At 34.7% G+C, this 16,747-nt stretch overlaps 1 protein-coding gene across 1 annotated transcript; it reads right to left on the bottom strand.

The window, feature by feature from the left end:
* Positions 1–1,510: 1,510 nt before the first annotated feature.
* LOC132309604 (uncharacterized mitochondrial protein AtMg00810-like) lies at positions 1,511–2,104 on the bottom strand. Its single transcript, XM_059807897.1, has one exon. The coding sequence runs from the start codon at positions 2,102–2,104 to the stop codon at positions 1,511–1,513; it is 594 nt and encodes a 197-aa protein (XP_059663880.1).
* Positions 2,105–16,747: the final 14,643 nt, after the last annotated feature.

The following is a 16,747-nucleotide window of genomic DNA, read 5'->3' as shown; positions in this document are numbered from 1 at the left end:
ATTATTTGGATTCAATTTGGGCTTGTTCACACAATTGTGTGGCTCGACTGTTAGAGGCCTGGGCCTACGGCATGTATAGTAATGTAGCTGATCATTGTGAAATTACTTCTCAAAATTGCTTTTGAAAATTTATTGTGGAATCTTACTCAAAAAAGGGTAAATTGATTTAGTGATCTCCTTTTTGTTTGATGGATCAAAATATGCATGTTGAAAATCCATTGTAATAGCTTAATTTTCTTTAGAGATTTGGACCATCTCCAATCATTTTTCTCTCCAATTTTATATAAAAAAATGTTCACGTCATCACTTGTGTAACTATCCACTATGTTATGGTTTTATAAACAACTTAATTCAATAAAAAAATAAATAAATAAAAGTGGTGTTTTCCTAGCATTTGGATATGGAATTGAAAATGTTTAATTGAAGAGAAAAATATTGGAGATGATCCATGAGATCACTTATGTAACTATCCACTGTGTTATAGTTTTATAAATAGATTAATTCAATAAAAAAAATGTTTAACGTGGTGTTTTCCTAATAGTTAGACATGGAATTGTAAATGTTTAATTGAAGAGAAAAAATACTGGAGATGATCCATGTCCGTTGCTTGATGAATACGTTTGAAGTTCAGTTAAGGATGGAGGTAACATACTTCTTGTAGTGTAAAATTTTGTAAAAGTTGAAAAGTTGACTTAAGTGAATGAATCTTGGATCAAACTTCACGTCGCACAGTCTATGAGTTACTCCCTTTGTCCCAAAATATATAAATATCTCTTTTGGATAATTGTGACTCACAACAGTTTCTAAAAAAAGACAAAAGCAAATCATGTACCATCTTATGATTCTTATCCTATAACCCGTATCTTGAAATTTAGAGAAAGAATATGAACATTAAAAACTCTATTCGATAATTTATTCGATGAGTATTACATCCAATTTATAGAATATGATTAGTTAAAATAGGTAACTAATTACCTACAAATTAGCCCTAAATCAAGGAGTAAATAATTCAATCCTACAACTGTACTATAAGAGATAAAATCTCAACACTCCCCTTCAAGTTGGTGCATAGATGTCACACATACCCAACTTGTCTAAAAATTTTGAAAACACTTGATTTGAGACTACTTTGGTGAGAATGTCGGCTAGTTAATCCTCAAATCGAATCTTAGGCAACTCCATAATTTTCCCATCCAACTTCTCCTTAATGAAGAATCTGTCTATTTCAACATGCTTTCGTACGATCATATTGAACTGGATTATGGGTAATATCACATGCTGCTTTATTATCACAATATAGTCGAATAGGTTGCCCAGGTAGATAACCCAAATCCCGCAATAGAAGTCTTAACCACAATATTTCACAAAGTGCAAGCGCCATACCTCTGAATTCAGCTTCTGCACTTGAGCGAGCAACAACATATTGTTTCTTGCTTCTCCAAGTAACAAGATTTCCTCCTACAAAAGTAAAGTAACCAGAAGTAGATCGCCTATCATTTATAACTCCAGCCTAGTCAGCATCAGTATATGCAGCTATGTTTTGATAACCAGCATTTTTAGTGAACAAAATTTCTTTTCCAGGAACAGATTTCAAATACCTCAAAATGCACATAACAGCATTCATATGTTGCTCTCCAGGATCACGCATAAACTGGCAAACAATGTTCAATGCATAAGCCAGATCCGGTCTAGTGTGTGCTAAGTACATCAATCTCCCTACAAGTCTTTGGTATCTTCCTTTATTAGCAGGTACTTGGTTGGACTCAACACATAACTTCAGTCCTTCTTCCACTGGTGTTGCAGCTAGTTGACATGATGTCATGCCAGTCTCTTGTAATAAATCTAAGGCATATTTTCTTTGAGATAGAAATATTCTTTTATTAGATCGAGATACTTCAATCCCAAGAAAATATCTTAAAGGACCTAGATCTTTCATTTCGAATTCTCTGGACAAGTACTTCTTAAGAGCTTTCATTTCTTCAGGATCATTCCCTGTAACCACCATGTCATCTACATATACAATGAGTGTAGTGATCTTACCTTGTTGTTTCTTCAGAAATAATGTGTGGTCTGAATTGCTCTGACAGTAACCAAATGCTATCATAGACTTTGTGAATCTTCCAAACCATGCTCTTGAAGATTGTTTCAACCCATATAATGATTTCTTTAATCTGCAGACCTTTCAACTATACTTTTCAGGTATCATACATCCTGGTGGGAGATCCATGTAGACTTCTTCAGATAATTCACCATGCAGAAAGGCATTCTTCACATCGAATTATTGCAATGGCCAATCCAAGTTTGCAGCTAAAGACAACAAGACACGAACTGTGTTTATTTTGGCTACAGGTGCGAACGTCTCTGTGTAATCGATTCCATAGGTTTGGGTGTAACCTTTTGCCACCAATCTTGCTTTACAGCGTTCAACTGCGCCATCTGCTTTATACTTCACAGTGTAAATCCATCGACATCCAACCGGTTTCTTTCCTGGTGGAGGATCAATAAATTCCCAAGTTTCATTTTTCTGCAAAGATTTCATCTCCTCGTTCAAAGCTGCTTTCCGCTTAGGGTCAGCTAAGGCTTTCTGCACACTGTTAAGAATAGATATAATAGATAATTGATTTACAAATGACAAATTTGATTCTGATAAACGATGGTTCGACACATAATTGCCCATGGGATACTTAACTTTACTAGAAAGTTCGAGTTCATATGTGGGTTTAGGAATTCCTCTGGTGTGACGCGGTGGTAATTGTTTTCTGAGTGGCTCACGCACTAAATCAGGAACATCCTCAGCAGGCGATTAGTTTGATATATCAGTTGCGAGGGACTCAAACTCGAACAACGATGGGGTTGGCACCATACTGTCCATTTCTGGGCGTTTATCACCACTTTGATCCAAACTTATACCTCTCGAATCCAATTCGCCAGATTCCTAATTGGTTGGTCCAACTTGTGAGTCATTAACACTACCACTCGAATCCAATTCACCTGATTTCTGATTGGTTGGTCCAACTTGTGAGTCATTAACACTAGAATCACCGTCCTAAAAAATGTGATAATCATAATCTAGAGTCTGAATTTCATTCTGGTACTCCCCCTGAAGTTCAGACGCAGAGGAAAAATACATCGAGTCTTTATGGAAGACAACATCCATTGTGATAAACATTCGTCGAGTGGGAGGGTGATAATAGCGATACCCCTTTTGATGAGTAGCATATCCGAGAAAAACACATCGCAATGCGCGAGGAGTTAGCCTGTTGCGTTAATGCTTATGGAGGTGTACAAATGCTACACAACCAAAGACATGAGAAGGAAGATTTGCAACGGTTGGGGCAACAACTGCGTCAGTGAGAACCTGTAATGGTGTCCGAAAGGCAATAGAGCTAGAAAGTACTCGATTGATGAGATATGTTGCGGAGGTAAGTGCTTTTCCCCAATACGATAATGGCATATGCGCTTCTATCAATGAAACACGAACAACCTCCAACAAGTGTTGATTTTTTCGCTCTGTAACCCCGTTCTGCTGGGGTGTATTGGAACATGTGGTTTGATGAATAGTTCCATGTGCTTCCAAATATTGCTGAAGGTCAAAATTTTGATATTCTCCACCGTTGTCATTACGGAGAACCTGAACATGTGCATTGTATTGAGTTTCAACCATTTTATGAAACTTCTAAAACTATAAGTTCACTTCACCTTTGAACTTCATCAAGCACAACCAGGTCATCTTGGTACAGTCATCAATAAAAGTAGGGATAATTTCACTGACACCCCCAGTAGTTTGGCCAAATATCAGTTTAAAATATCTTTCGAAAATAACTATCACTCACATTGCAATCGTTTGCTCCGTTTTTCACTCACACCCCAAAAGTTAGTTTACAGGTATGTCAGACCACTTTTTACATGTAAAAAGACATTCTTACCCTTTGACTTTAATTGGACCATTGACTTTGGTCCACCCTCAATTTTTTAATTTAATTTTTTCCAAAATATCATTGTTAATAGACAATATGGCCCCTTAAAAATTTGTAAATTTACAAATTATACTATATATACAAACAGACATATATATACCCATATATACACACACTGAGACATATATATATACTCCATACATACACAGAGACACATATATATATATATATACTCCATATATATGTAACAATCGCATAAAAGACGGCGGCCGAGACGTCCGGTTAGGCACAGAGACGATGGCGGCTAAGGGAGATCGGTGGGGCACTGCAGCGATGGTTGAACCAGAGAGTGCGGGAGGGTCGCCGGACGGTGGTGGTTTCGGGGGAAGGAAGACGCCGAACCAGAGGTTGCTGCGCCGTCGACTGTGGGTCGCTGTCATGCGTCACGGGTAACAGTCTTCTCGCCGGCGGTTTACGTGGCCGTCATGTGTGGATTGTCGGTGTGGGACGGCGGGTCGTGTTCACCATTTTATGCCGACTATGGTTGTGAGTTGCAATCACGGGTAGGTTGGGTTACTTGGGGTTGCCGATTGGGTTGTTTGGGGTTGCCGAATTTGGTTGCTTGGGTCGGTCTCTCCTTCATCGTCGCCGGAATCTTCATCAGTCGTAGTCGTTATTCCTCAGTGGATGTTTCAGTTTCCGATGACATTGGTTTGTAAGGTGACTCGACGAGGGCTTTTCTATCAGTTCCTGTGCTCTCAAACACACCCAATTCAAACCCTGATTTCAATTAGTGAAAAAAAAAAAAAAAAATTAGGTTCAATCAAACACATTGAATCTTTGTTAACAGTAACCCTGAAGCTTCAACTTCCAGAATTAGTTTCAATCAAACACATTGAAGCTTCATCTTCCAGAATTTGCAGAAGCTTCGTTAACAGGAACCCTTGATTTTCTCTGAACGGCGGCCGTTTCGTTTCTTAGATAAAGCATCACTCAAAGCCCTAATTCGAAGTCCAAACCAGTCCAATTCATTCAATTTCGCTTAGACATTTTTTTTTCATTCAATTCCAAGCGCCATCCAATTCTAATACCAAATTGGTGTGGACGATTCTGGAAAATTTAAAACGTTAGATTCGTTGATTGTGTATGGGCATGGGAAGGGTTTACAGAGAAACCTCCAAGCCCTTGTCGTCTTCATCGCCTCCAGCACCAGAGATGATGAAGTTACGGATTTTATTTATGGTATAATTGTCGGGGGTATAATTGTCTTTTAACTAATCTAATATTTTGAATTAAATGTTATTTTAAAAAGGGGCAAATTTGTCTTTTCCCATGCTTTTAACGGAGACTGTGACAGAAAAGCAAAAATGGACCTAACTGATAGTTATTTTCGAAAGATATTTTAGACTGATATTTGGCCAAACTACTGGGGGTGTCAGTGAAATTATCCCATAAAAGTAACAAACCAATGGAATCCACCTAAAGTATTGACTTTGGACGGACCCCAAATATCAAAATATATAATTATAAAAGGAAGTGGACTTTTATGCAAACATAAGGGATACGAAACACGATGGCTCTTTGCTAGTTCACAAACATCACAGCGAAAACTAGAAATATCACATTTTACAAACAAACTAGGAAATAATTTTTCCAGATAACCAAAGGAAGCATGCCCTAAACGTCGATGCCACAGCCAGATTTTAGATTTTTTCCTCCCTCCTCAGAACCATCCACTGTCAATGCTTGTCGTAGCTTATTAGAACTTTTGGACATTAAGTCCAAGTAATACAGTTTCCCTCGCCGAATACTACAACCATTCATCTGCTTTGTTTGGATGTCCTTAAATACACAAAATTCAGGCCAAAAAATGACAACACAAGATAAAGTTGTGGTTATTTGGGAAACTGACAAAAGATTAGAATATAAAAATGGAACAACTAAAACAAAATCTAAATGCAGATTATCAGTGAGTGTCAAAGATCTTTCCACGATAACTGGGGTCGAAATCCCATTGGCAGTAGAAATAAATTTGTGTGAAGATGAAATAAGAGATGAGACCTGTCAAGAATCAAATGTCATATGATTTGTGGCACCAGAATCAATTATCCATACACTATTAGCAACATGTGTATAAATATTGAAATTCTTACTACCAATATCTGTTGTCTTAACAACTACTGCAATGGAGGTCTTTGTTGAATTCTTTTTCCAACGGCGAAGATCTTATCATTTCGGATATCCCACAAGTTTGAAATAGCGACTTTTGGTATGACCAGTCTGGCTGTAATGAGTGCATTTGTAGGTAGACTTTTCTGCTCCAGATGATTCAATTATTTTTTCATTCATTTTTTTCACTCATTTTTTTTTTTTTTTTGGAACTGGTTTATCACAAAACCAGTTTTCAAATGAGGTTACAAAAACTGGTTTAGTTTTGAACTAATCCAGAACTGGAATAGAAGTACACTTGTGGCCAAACAGAGGGTTTTGATATTTTTTTTTTTTTATAAATATTATATATATATTTATAATATATATATATATATATATATATATATATATATAACAAAATATATTCAAGTAGCCCAATTAGTCTCTGTTAAGCAACAGAAACAACTGAACTGGATGAGAGCAGCTGGAGGTTCTCCTCTTTGTGCGACGGTGACTGTCAGCGAAGAAGATTCAGCAACGGCGATGATCTGGTGAAGTGCAGCGATTCGTTGCCAGCAGGCAGCAGTTTGTTTTGGCGAAGAACCGACAATGTGATGCGACCGCGGTTCGGCAGTCAAGGGGTGTAGCTTGTGATGAAGATTGGTGAATTTTAGGGTTGGTAATTTCTGGGTTGTGTATGGGTCTGTATGTGTATTGGTCTGTGTGTGGTTTGTGAACTTCAAAAAAAGAAAATCAAAGGGATTCAAAGTTACGGTTCAATGATGACTCTGATACCATCTTGAAATTCAGAGGAAGAATATGAGCATTAAAAACTCTATTCGATAATTTATTCGATGAGTATTACATCCAATTTTATAGAATATGATTAGCTAAAACAGGTAACTAATTACCTACCAATTAGTCCTAAATTAAGGAGTAAATAATTCAATCATATAACTGTACTATAAGAGATAGAATCTCAACACCGTATACTAAAATGTTCCAACTATATTTCCAAATGAGATCGTATTCTATTGTTTAGTGTGGTCAAATTAACTTGAGCGAAGAAAAGAATGACAACATGTGATCTATTTTAACAAGAACAATGCTTACCTCTCTACACATATAAAAAACTACTTCCTTACACATAAGGTGTCACGGTATTATTGAACTATAATACAGTTAAATCAACATTTTTCTTTTCTTGTTTTTTTTAAAGTTGGTAAAAAAAGTTTTGCAGAGGCAATTAAAATCATTATTTTAATATGTTTGGATATAAAATCTTGACCTTCCAATTCATACATGCTCATTTAATGATGAGATGAAGTAAAGAGTAGTAATTAAAAAAAAAGTTCTAAAGAATCACCCAAAAAAAAAAGTACTTAATGTGGAAGGAAAAATCCCCCTTCCAATAACAATCAGCCACGTCATTAAAATAAAATATTATCCCAATAATTCCCCATCTGGCCCACCAAAAGCCCAATCTTGATCAAGCCCAAATAAAGTCAATATCAACTCAAGGTCTTTATTTTTAACCCCTTAGCCTGCTAAAATACTCATTTGGCCCACCCACTTTATAATCCAAGATTGGTTCGGATTAATCAAGTTATACTTAATAAAGGATCCTTCTGTAAAGAAACTCTGCATAGGAAGAAGTCCTGCATGGTGAAGAATCCTATATGGAAAGAAGTTCTACATGGAAAGAATTGAAGAAGGAAAGAAACTTTAAATTGTATATGGAATGAATGTTAGATAGAAATAACGTAGAGGACAAGTATAGCAGTCCTACCATAATTTCACCTTTTTTTTTTGTATATAAATAGAGGCATAGACCTCCAATAAGATCCATCGAGCATTACAAGATTTTCTCTGAATTATTCTTATTAATTGTTCTTTTATTTTGAGTGAGTTGTATTTATTCTTTTAGCTTTTTAGTTAAACGAATTTTTGCACCTACACTTTGGCACCGTCGGTGGGAAACGTATAAAAATATACCTCCACGAGTGATTACAGATCTTTTATGCGACTACGATCCGGGATGTCAATCAGAGGATCCGCAGCCGCAGCCGATCAATAGATAGAACTAATACAGAAGATGCGCGAGGAGTTCCTACAGCAATTTGAGACTCTCCGTCAAGCAAATGAGGCCAGTACGGCTCAGATTGCGTTACTACAACAAAAGAATGATACTCTCTAGACAGCCATAGAGCAGATAGCGGCACAATCAGGCAATGCAGAGGGAGTCCCCCTCAACCACAATATTCCTCCTGCAGATGAAGCTCAAGTTAATGAGAATCGGCAGGAGCAAAGGACAAGAACTGAGGCAGTAGCTTCAGAGAACCAACCTTAGCGCACACAGGATGAACAAGCCGAATCCAGCTGGAAGTGTGATACCCCTCGATTCTAGAACCACGGGTGATCAAGTCCGGGTACAGATCCGAAGGATACCAGACAATCAATATATAAACAAGCAGGAATAAAACTGAATTAAGAATAAAATAATGATATGCTGAAAAGAATTCTAATTGTAAAACCTCCAAAAATAAAAGTTTTAATATAAATTAACTTTCCAATCCGTACAACTCGGGAATCTAACTAGTGGACCCCTAATAATCTCAACTGATAAAACTTTACAGAATAAAATCTAAAACTAAAACCAGAAAGAAAAATCCTATTTAGTCGGAAGAGTGAATGACTGTATCTGCATCACCACGAACAAGCTCTAAACCTGTTATAGACGATCACCTGAAAAATAAGGGTGGGTCAGGCCCACATGCAAGTTCCATGCCACTACAATCCATACATAAACCCGATACGCAGATACATCCTAGATAGCTCAACAATAGCTAAGATAGTCCATATAGATATAAGTACACAATATAGGACGTTCACCAGCCCACATAATCCGTCTCAACCCGAGTAGAACAACCAAGGAAACATCATCAGGCCTGGTTATCAATCCTAGGCGATATACGCACCCTAACCATGATCAGGAGACTCAAGCTCGTATCACGGCACTTAAGTATATATTTAAATCTCTTCCTAATACAGAAAAGTAAAGCAACCATCCATTATGTCGTTCAACTGTTTTAGTTGACAGGACATGCATCCATGTAGGAGTTAACTGTTTGAGTTAATCCATTCCATATGTATGAAAGGGGTAGGACTTAGCTTTTTTTGATCTAATCCATTCCTAATATGTCACCGTCCCATACCGGTACATATAATGCAAATGATCCATCAATGATGCACACATGTTTGAATATCAAATCCATCTGGAAACCAACACAATAGAAATCAAATATTGATAAGATCCTATCATGCATCCAGTATATGTTTATAATCATAGATCCTCCTTTTAAAATTGTTAAAATAAGAATAAACAATTTAAACCATCCATTTCCATGTAATTGACAGAACCAAAATTTAGACAGTTCAGCAATTATCCTCCATAACATAATATAATGAATATCAGAATTTTAAACTGCACATTATACTAGAATTCCAAATCAACACATCCATACTAGTTTGTTTTAAATGTTAAAATGATGACTAGCATTTACATCCTCCCAAATCCTTTACGGCATGCAAATTTATAATTAAATCTCATGGCATATATGTAATTCCCCATTATAAATTCTGTGTCGGATATAATGACACTCCAAAGTTTAAGTACATTATATGAAACTTCAAAAGTATTTTATTCCAGTTTCATTTAATTTGCTAACATGAAACTAGCAACTAACCTTCCATTACTCCCGACAATATACAACTTATTGGATACAAGTACATGACGTCATAACCAATATTCCTGGAACTGAACTATGCTAAATATATCATTGATATAAATTCTAACAATAATTACAATGTCAATCCAAATTAAGTTGTTAAAACAACTTAGCAAAACAAGCATTCCTCCTTCCTTGACAGTAGGCCTATTATAAGCTTATGTTTTATGACATGCATTTAGGTTTAGCACCCTAGCATAAACTAACTATTTGAAGGCTTTAACAAGTTAATTTTAATCATTTAAAACCCCCCATCACTTTCCAGTAATTACTTTTAAGCCCTTGAACTTCAGAAAAATTGTAAAAAACACCCGTAGGGGTTTTTTTCCCATGGGAGCCGGCTCCCCTTTATTGGAGCCGGCTCCTAGGCTTCTAGAGCCGGCTCTCCCTCATGGAGAACCGGCTCTCTCTTCATGGGAGCCGGCTCCCACCATTTAGGAGCCGGCTCTCACCCTTGAGAGCCCCTCTCTGCTTCACTACTTCGTCTTTGCTTCCGGGAGAAGTTCCAACTGTCTGTCCTAAGTTTTTTAAGGATTTTTAAAGGTTCAATTTAAGCCCTAATACTCCTATAAACTCCCTTGATTCTACTGCCAATTGTTCTATAAAAATCCAAACAATTACAGGGCAGTTTATGCAGAAACACCCACAGTTCCAATTTCAAAAACGCAGAACTAATTACAGAAATACTCTAACCTGCATACAATCCATTTTAAAAGTTTAATTAACTTCCTAACCATCCTAGAAACTCTTTACATTCCATTCCAAATTAATTTACAGAGGTTTAACTCCAGCTCACAACAGTTTATACAAACGAAGCAACTTCAGTTACAGAACGCGAAACAGTTATACACAGATTACAATTTAGTTTGTCATGCATACACATCTGTTTTAAAGTTTACTTAACTTATTAACCATCCTAGCAACTCCTCACATTCCATTATGAATTAATTTACAAGAGTTTAACACATAATCCTCACTGTTTATGCAAAGAAACAAGCTTCAGTTATTTCAAAGGTTCCTCAATTACAGTTCGGCAAACATGCATCAATTATTAGTTTTAAAACTTTAATTAATCCCCTGGAGACTATTTAGAATGCACAGAACACAAGTTTACAGGAAGGAGATAGAATGAAACTTGCCTATGAGATTTTGAATTAAAACCTCTACGCCGTCTCTACGTTTCAGAATTCCCCAGATTGTTTTCCTCCTTTGATAAACCTCCTATTCCTCTGTTGCTTCTTGACTTACCCACGAGCAACTCCTCTGCTCGTCCTCTATCCTTCCTCCATTAGCCTCACAGATTCTCTCAAGAACCCTCTCTGTTTTCCTCTCAAAATACTATTCCGTGAATACGGTTTTGTTTTTGTTTCTCCAACCTTAGCAGACCATACAGTTTTATATATATAGGCTATTATTTAACCTATGTTTAATTCAATTAAATTTACAAGTCGGCTACACCATGAATAAATGAAACCTTAACTTAAATTAAAATAACCCTAAAATATAAACCATATAAGCCATAAAACAAGACACGTCAGTTAAAACCAATTAAATTAAAATAAATAAATAATTAATTTAAAACACCAATTCAATTAAACAATTAATTTAAAACCAATAAACAATTAAAATAAATCAATTAATCTAAAACAAATAATTCACACTTAATCAATTAAACAAACCAATTCACTATATAACAATTAAGAAAACAAAACACATAAGTCACATAATTAAAATAAAAAAAAATGCAATAAAAATCAAAATTAAATCCCCATTTTATCCTTTTGAAAACTAGGGGTATTACAGGAAGCTCATGGTATTGACCAATGGCGTTCAAGATGCTGTTCAGGAGCTCTTTGAAGTAAAGAAGCTATTGCGAATTCAGACACCTGCTGGGATGGATAGAGCGCATAAGGCCTCTCTGGTGAAAACTCCACTCACTGATCAGATATACTACGTCGAACGACCTAAAAAATTCACCATGCCGGCCTTTACTCAGTTCGATGGCACGAGAGATCCGTCCCAACACCTCGATCGTTACTCTCAAAAGATGGCTCTAAATAGCCACAACGATGCATTCATGTGTAAAGTTTTCCCGACGAGCTTGACTGGAGCCGTACTAGAGTGGTTCAAAAATAAACCAAATAAATCAATCCCGAATTACAAAAATTTGTGCACCATGTTTCTAGCACAGTATTGCGGTAATAAGAAGCAGAAAAAGACTATTGCTAGTCTTTTCACCATAAAGCAGAAGAGAGGAGAAACATTACAGGATTTCATATTCAGATACAACATGGAAGCTTCGGAGATAGCAGATTGTCATCCTGAAACAGCTGTGGAAGCATTCAAGATTGACACGATTCAGGGGTCTAAGTTCCATACCTCCATAGTCAAATATTCTCCTTCGGACATGCAGATTCTGAATGCCAGGGCTCAAGTTTACATCCTACTTGAGGAGAATGTAGCCAACAGGTCACAACATGCCACCCTGTTACAGTAGAAAACAAGCCTCGAGAGAAAGCTTCGAGTTCGAAGAATCATAAGAGCCAATACGCCTCTGCACCAGTAATCCAACTCCCAGATAAGAGGCAGAGGACCGATAAAAGGCTTATCCCTCTCCGCACAACGCTGGCCCGATTATTTCAGGAGAACAAGGCAAGATTCATAGTTCCTCAGCCGATACGTCAACCTCTAGAGCAGGGGGATAAAAGTAAACACTGTGCCTATCATAGGGATTATGGGCATACTACTAATATATATTTTAAAATTTTATATATATATATATATATATATATATATATATATATATATATATTTTCCCAACGTGGTTGTAACTTAAAATAATAGGCCAACTTATTAAGGAATAATAATAATAATAGGCTAACTTTGGCACTACAGGCCTACAGCCAAACACTACATAATTTCCTCTCTGTTCCAGTAGTTGGCACCAATGATTTCATTCCATAAATTGATAAATCTGTTTGTCCGTGCCTTTATTTTATTTTTCTACGTTAGGTGTTTTTTTTATTATCATAGGTATGGGAGAAATTTATAGCTGAGAATAATTTTTCTGTTTTTTGAAAGCTGAAAATAAAAAATTATACAAAAAAATTATGTGTGGTTTGATTTTCTTAAAAAAATTAAAAAATTATTTTATATTCTCTAAATTCTTAGAATTATTTTCTGAGTTACAATCCAAATCATTTCATTCAGTATTGAAAAATTATTTGAACCTGAACTTCTTATGAGTGTGACTTCGTACGAGTGAGACCGTAAATCATATATATATATATATATATATATATTCACTTCCCTGATCGAGTAAATAATATATCATGATTGGTACTATTATAAACCAAATTTAACTTTCATCTTGTCATAAATATTTGGGTTAAGTGCAAAAAAAACCCCTCTATTATCGATATAGTGCATATCAATCCTTGCGTAGTAAAAAAACCTCATATACTATCAATTTGGTACGAATAGGTCCCTGGGTGGTGTAAAATGACGATAATACCCTCACTTTAGTTGAATAAATTAATAACTATAAATACAGGCCATGTAAAATTACCATTTTGTCCAAATTTGTATAAAATAGGGTTTGTTTGGCAGAAGGATAAAATAAACTTCAAATTGTATAAAATAAAGATAACCTAAACCTGAATATAATTAAATCTAAAACCAAACATGCCCTTTCATAAAAAAAAATTAATAAAAAAAATTAATGTAATCTATGATTTACACTACACTTCACTCATAAAAAAAAATTAATAGATTACAATTTAAATTTTTGTATACCTTCCTAAATGCATGTTATTTAAAAATTAGAAATTCAAACTATTTTTCTCTAACTCTCTGTCACAAATTTTAACTAGATATAAATACATTCCAATTACTCATCTGTCATAAATTTTAACTAGATGTAAATACATTCTAATTACTCATCTGTCATAAATTTTAACTAGATATAAATACATTCCAATTACTCATCTGTCATAATAAATCGCACAATATATTTTTTTTAGTTCTACTATAATAATAAAAATTTATTGACGTAATGAGGAGATTCACAACAAAACATGCTATTATTCTATTAAATTTCAGATTTCTTTTAAAAATTAGTTGTTTTTCTTAATATTTTCTTTAATACAACTATTATTATACTATCATTATTTTTATTTTTTTAGTACTTATCTTTTATTGTTATAATTAATTACATTGGCAAATATTAAATTTAGAAACTAGAAATAATGATAGTGGTTTTGTATTAAAAGGAAAGCATATAGTTGGATTTGGAATTTGACCATTAGATTTAATTTAATGGTCACCATAGAAAGTGCGGAGTAATTTAGAAATCAGTACACACACACACACTCTCTCTATATATATTTTAGCCTTTACATCAGCTTCTTAGGTTAAATATTTAATCCGTTTTTTGATAAAATTATACTCACACCAAACATTAGAATGGTAATATTCATTCTATTCTATTCTCATTCTCAGAGCATCTCCAACCCACCTGCCATATGAGCTGCCAATTCAAAATATAGCAGGTGGGTTAAAATTGTGGTCTCCAATGACCTGCTATATTACCTATCAAAATTTGGCTTTGCCACTTTTGGTGTCAAATCTAGCACAAGAAATAGCTACTGCTATTTCAGAAAAAACAGGGGGGGGGGGAGGGGGGGATGGAAACTGAAAGATATGGGTTTTGATTTTTTGAACAATCTAAAATGATATGCCGATGTGGGTTCAGATATATATATATATATACATATATTTGAAAAAGATTATAAAAAATTTCACCAAATATGATTTAGTTTGCAAAACAAGAATTACAGACCTTGATTAGTTGCTTTAGAAAAAAAATTAAAACAAAACCCATACGTACAAGTTAGCAATTGCACAGAGAGAGGGGAGGCAAGCTTGAAAGTTGAGAGACAGCGGCTGAAGCTTGCAAACGGCGAACCCGAACTGGAACAGCGGATGATGGAAACTGAAAGATATGGGTTTTGAACTTCTGATTCTTGTTGATTTTGTAGTTTGCAGTTGCACACAGAGAGATAGAGAGAGGGGGGGGGGGGCAATTTCAGAGTTGAGAACGAGAATAGAGATGGAGGCGATTGGGGAGGCTGAAATGATTTGCCCTAAATATATAATATAATATAATATAATATAAATTTTCGAAAAAGAAAAATAATTATATAAAAAAATTTATATAATAATATAATCAAATATATAAATTTATACATACACACACACACATATATATATATTTGGGTTCTCTTTTGACCAGATATTTTAGATTTTTGATTCTTTTTAATTAAGTTTAATTTTAGTTTCCTTCTAATGTTTACAACTTAATTTGGAATGTGCCTAATATTAATATTACTGATGCATAAATGGTGGGAATGCTAGTTGAAAAAAAATAGTGGTTGTGTCAAAAAATGGCATTTTGCATAAAATGCATCATTGGAGCATAATTGCTAAAATGTAACATTTTGACACTGTATCACCGTCAAAAAATAGATTTGGCATCCGAATTTAGCATTTTACCATTGGAAATGCTCTCATTCTATTCCAAGTTGCATTGCATTGCATTGCATTCCATTTCTGCACACCAAACGTAACCTTAGAACTTTGAAACTCTTGATGTATAAAAATAAATTATCACTCGAATACTTTCTGGACTGAAATCTGTCCACACACACGATTCTACCAACACACACGATCATATTTTATAACAAAAGCAAATCATGCACCAACTTATCCTATAACCGTATACTAAAATGTTCCAACTATATTTCAAAATGAGATCATATTCTATTGTTTAGTATGATCAAATTAACTTGATCAAAGAAAAGAATGACAACATGTGATCTATTTTAACAAGAAAAATGCGTAGGTCTCTGCACAAAGAAAGAACTACTTCCTTACCCATGACGTGTCACATTATTATTGAACTAATAGGAGATTTGATATAAGTTAAATCCCCATTTTTCTTATTTTTTTACTAGTTGGTAAAAGAAAGTTTTGTAGAGACAAAATCGCTATTTTAATACGTTTCCACATAAAATTTTGACCTTTCAATTCATAAATGCTCAAAAAAAAAAAAAAAAAAAAAAAAAAAAAAAAGGAGGTTAATAATTTGTGTTTAGAAGGAAACCTAGAATGATTTTCTAATCCTTGAGGAATACAGCAACGAGGGTGATCACCATTAAAATACTAAACTAGTGGAGAGAGAATAAACGATAATTAATAAAAAGTACATCCACGATTCTGTGCCAAAGCAGCAGTGTATGTTCAAAGCATTGCACAAACAATTTATAATTTGAATGGGCAGAAATGAAAAAGTCGATAGCTTTCTAAAAATTTATTTATTCTCTTAACACATGGAATATTTTTTTCCCACCCCAAGCTTATCAAATAAATTTTGGTTGGAAGTGCCGTTGCAAAAAAAAACTTCTCCAAGGATAATCAAATTTGACCATTCCTACATTATTTAGATAAATTTCACTTATCTTTTATATAGTGTTCTTCTTAGTTTTATAATTTTACTTTTTATGTCTGTGAACACTGACGTGTATGTGACCAGTGATGGACTCAGAAACTCAAGTGAGGGAACAATGGTGAATTTTTTAATAATTACAAGGAGAGCAAAGATAATATTTTGTAAGTCTGTATATCAAAATGACAAAAAATAGTATATGTGAAAGCCATCCAATTTCGTAACTCTGTTATTTTACTATTTTGTCTATAAAATGTTTACTATCATTTCAGGCATTAAAACTAATAATTTATTCATTTTATGCTGCTGGCATCAACAAATTCTTTCTGTTTCCATCTAGTGCTCTAATAATGGTAGAAAAATCTGTAGCATAAACCACAAATTCA

Source organism: Cornus florida, unplaced genomic scaffold (assembly GCF_030987335.1).
Source record: "Cornus florida cultivar Cherokee Brave unplaced genomic scaffold, ASM3098733v1 CherokeeBrave_3.0.0_Hap2_Chr05, whole genome shotgun sequence".
Taxonomy (NCBI): domain Eukaryota; kingdom Viridiplantae; phylum Streptophyta; class Magnoliopsida; order Cornales; family Cornaceae; genus Cornus; species Cornus florida.
The sequence above is the reverse complement of the archived record's forward strand: the minus strand, read 5'-3'. Positions and strand labels throughout refer to the sequence as shown.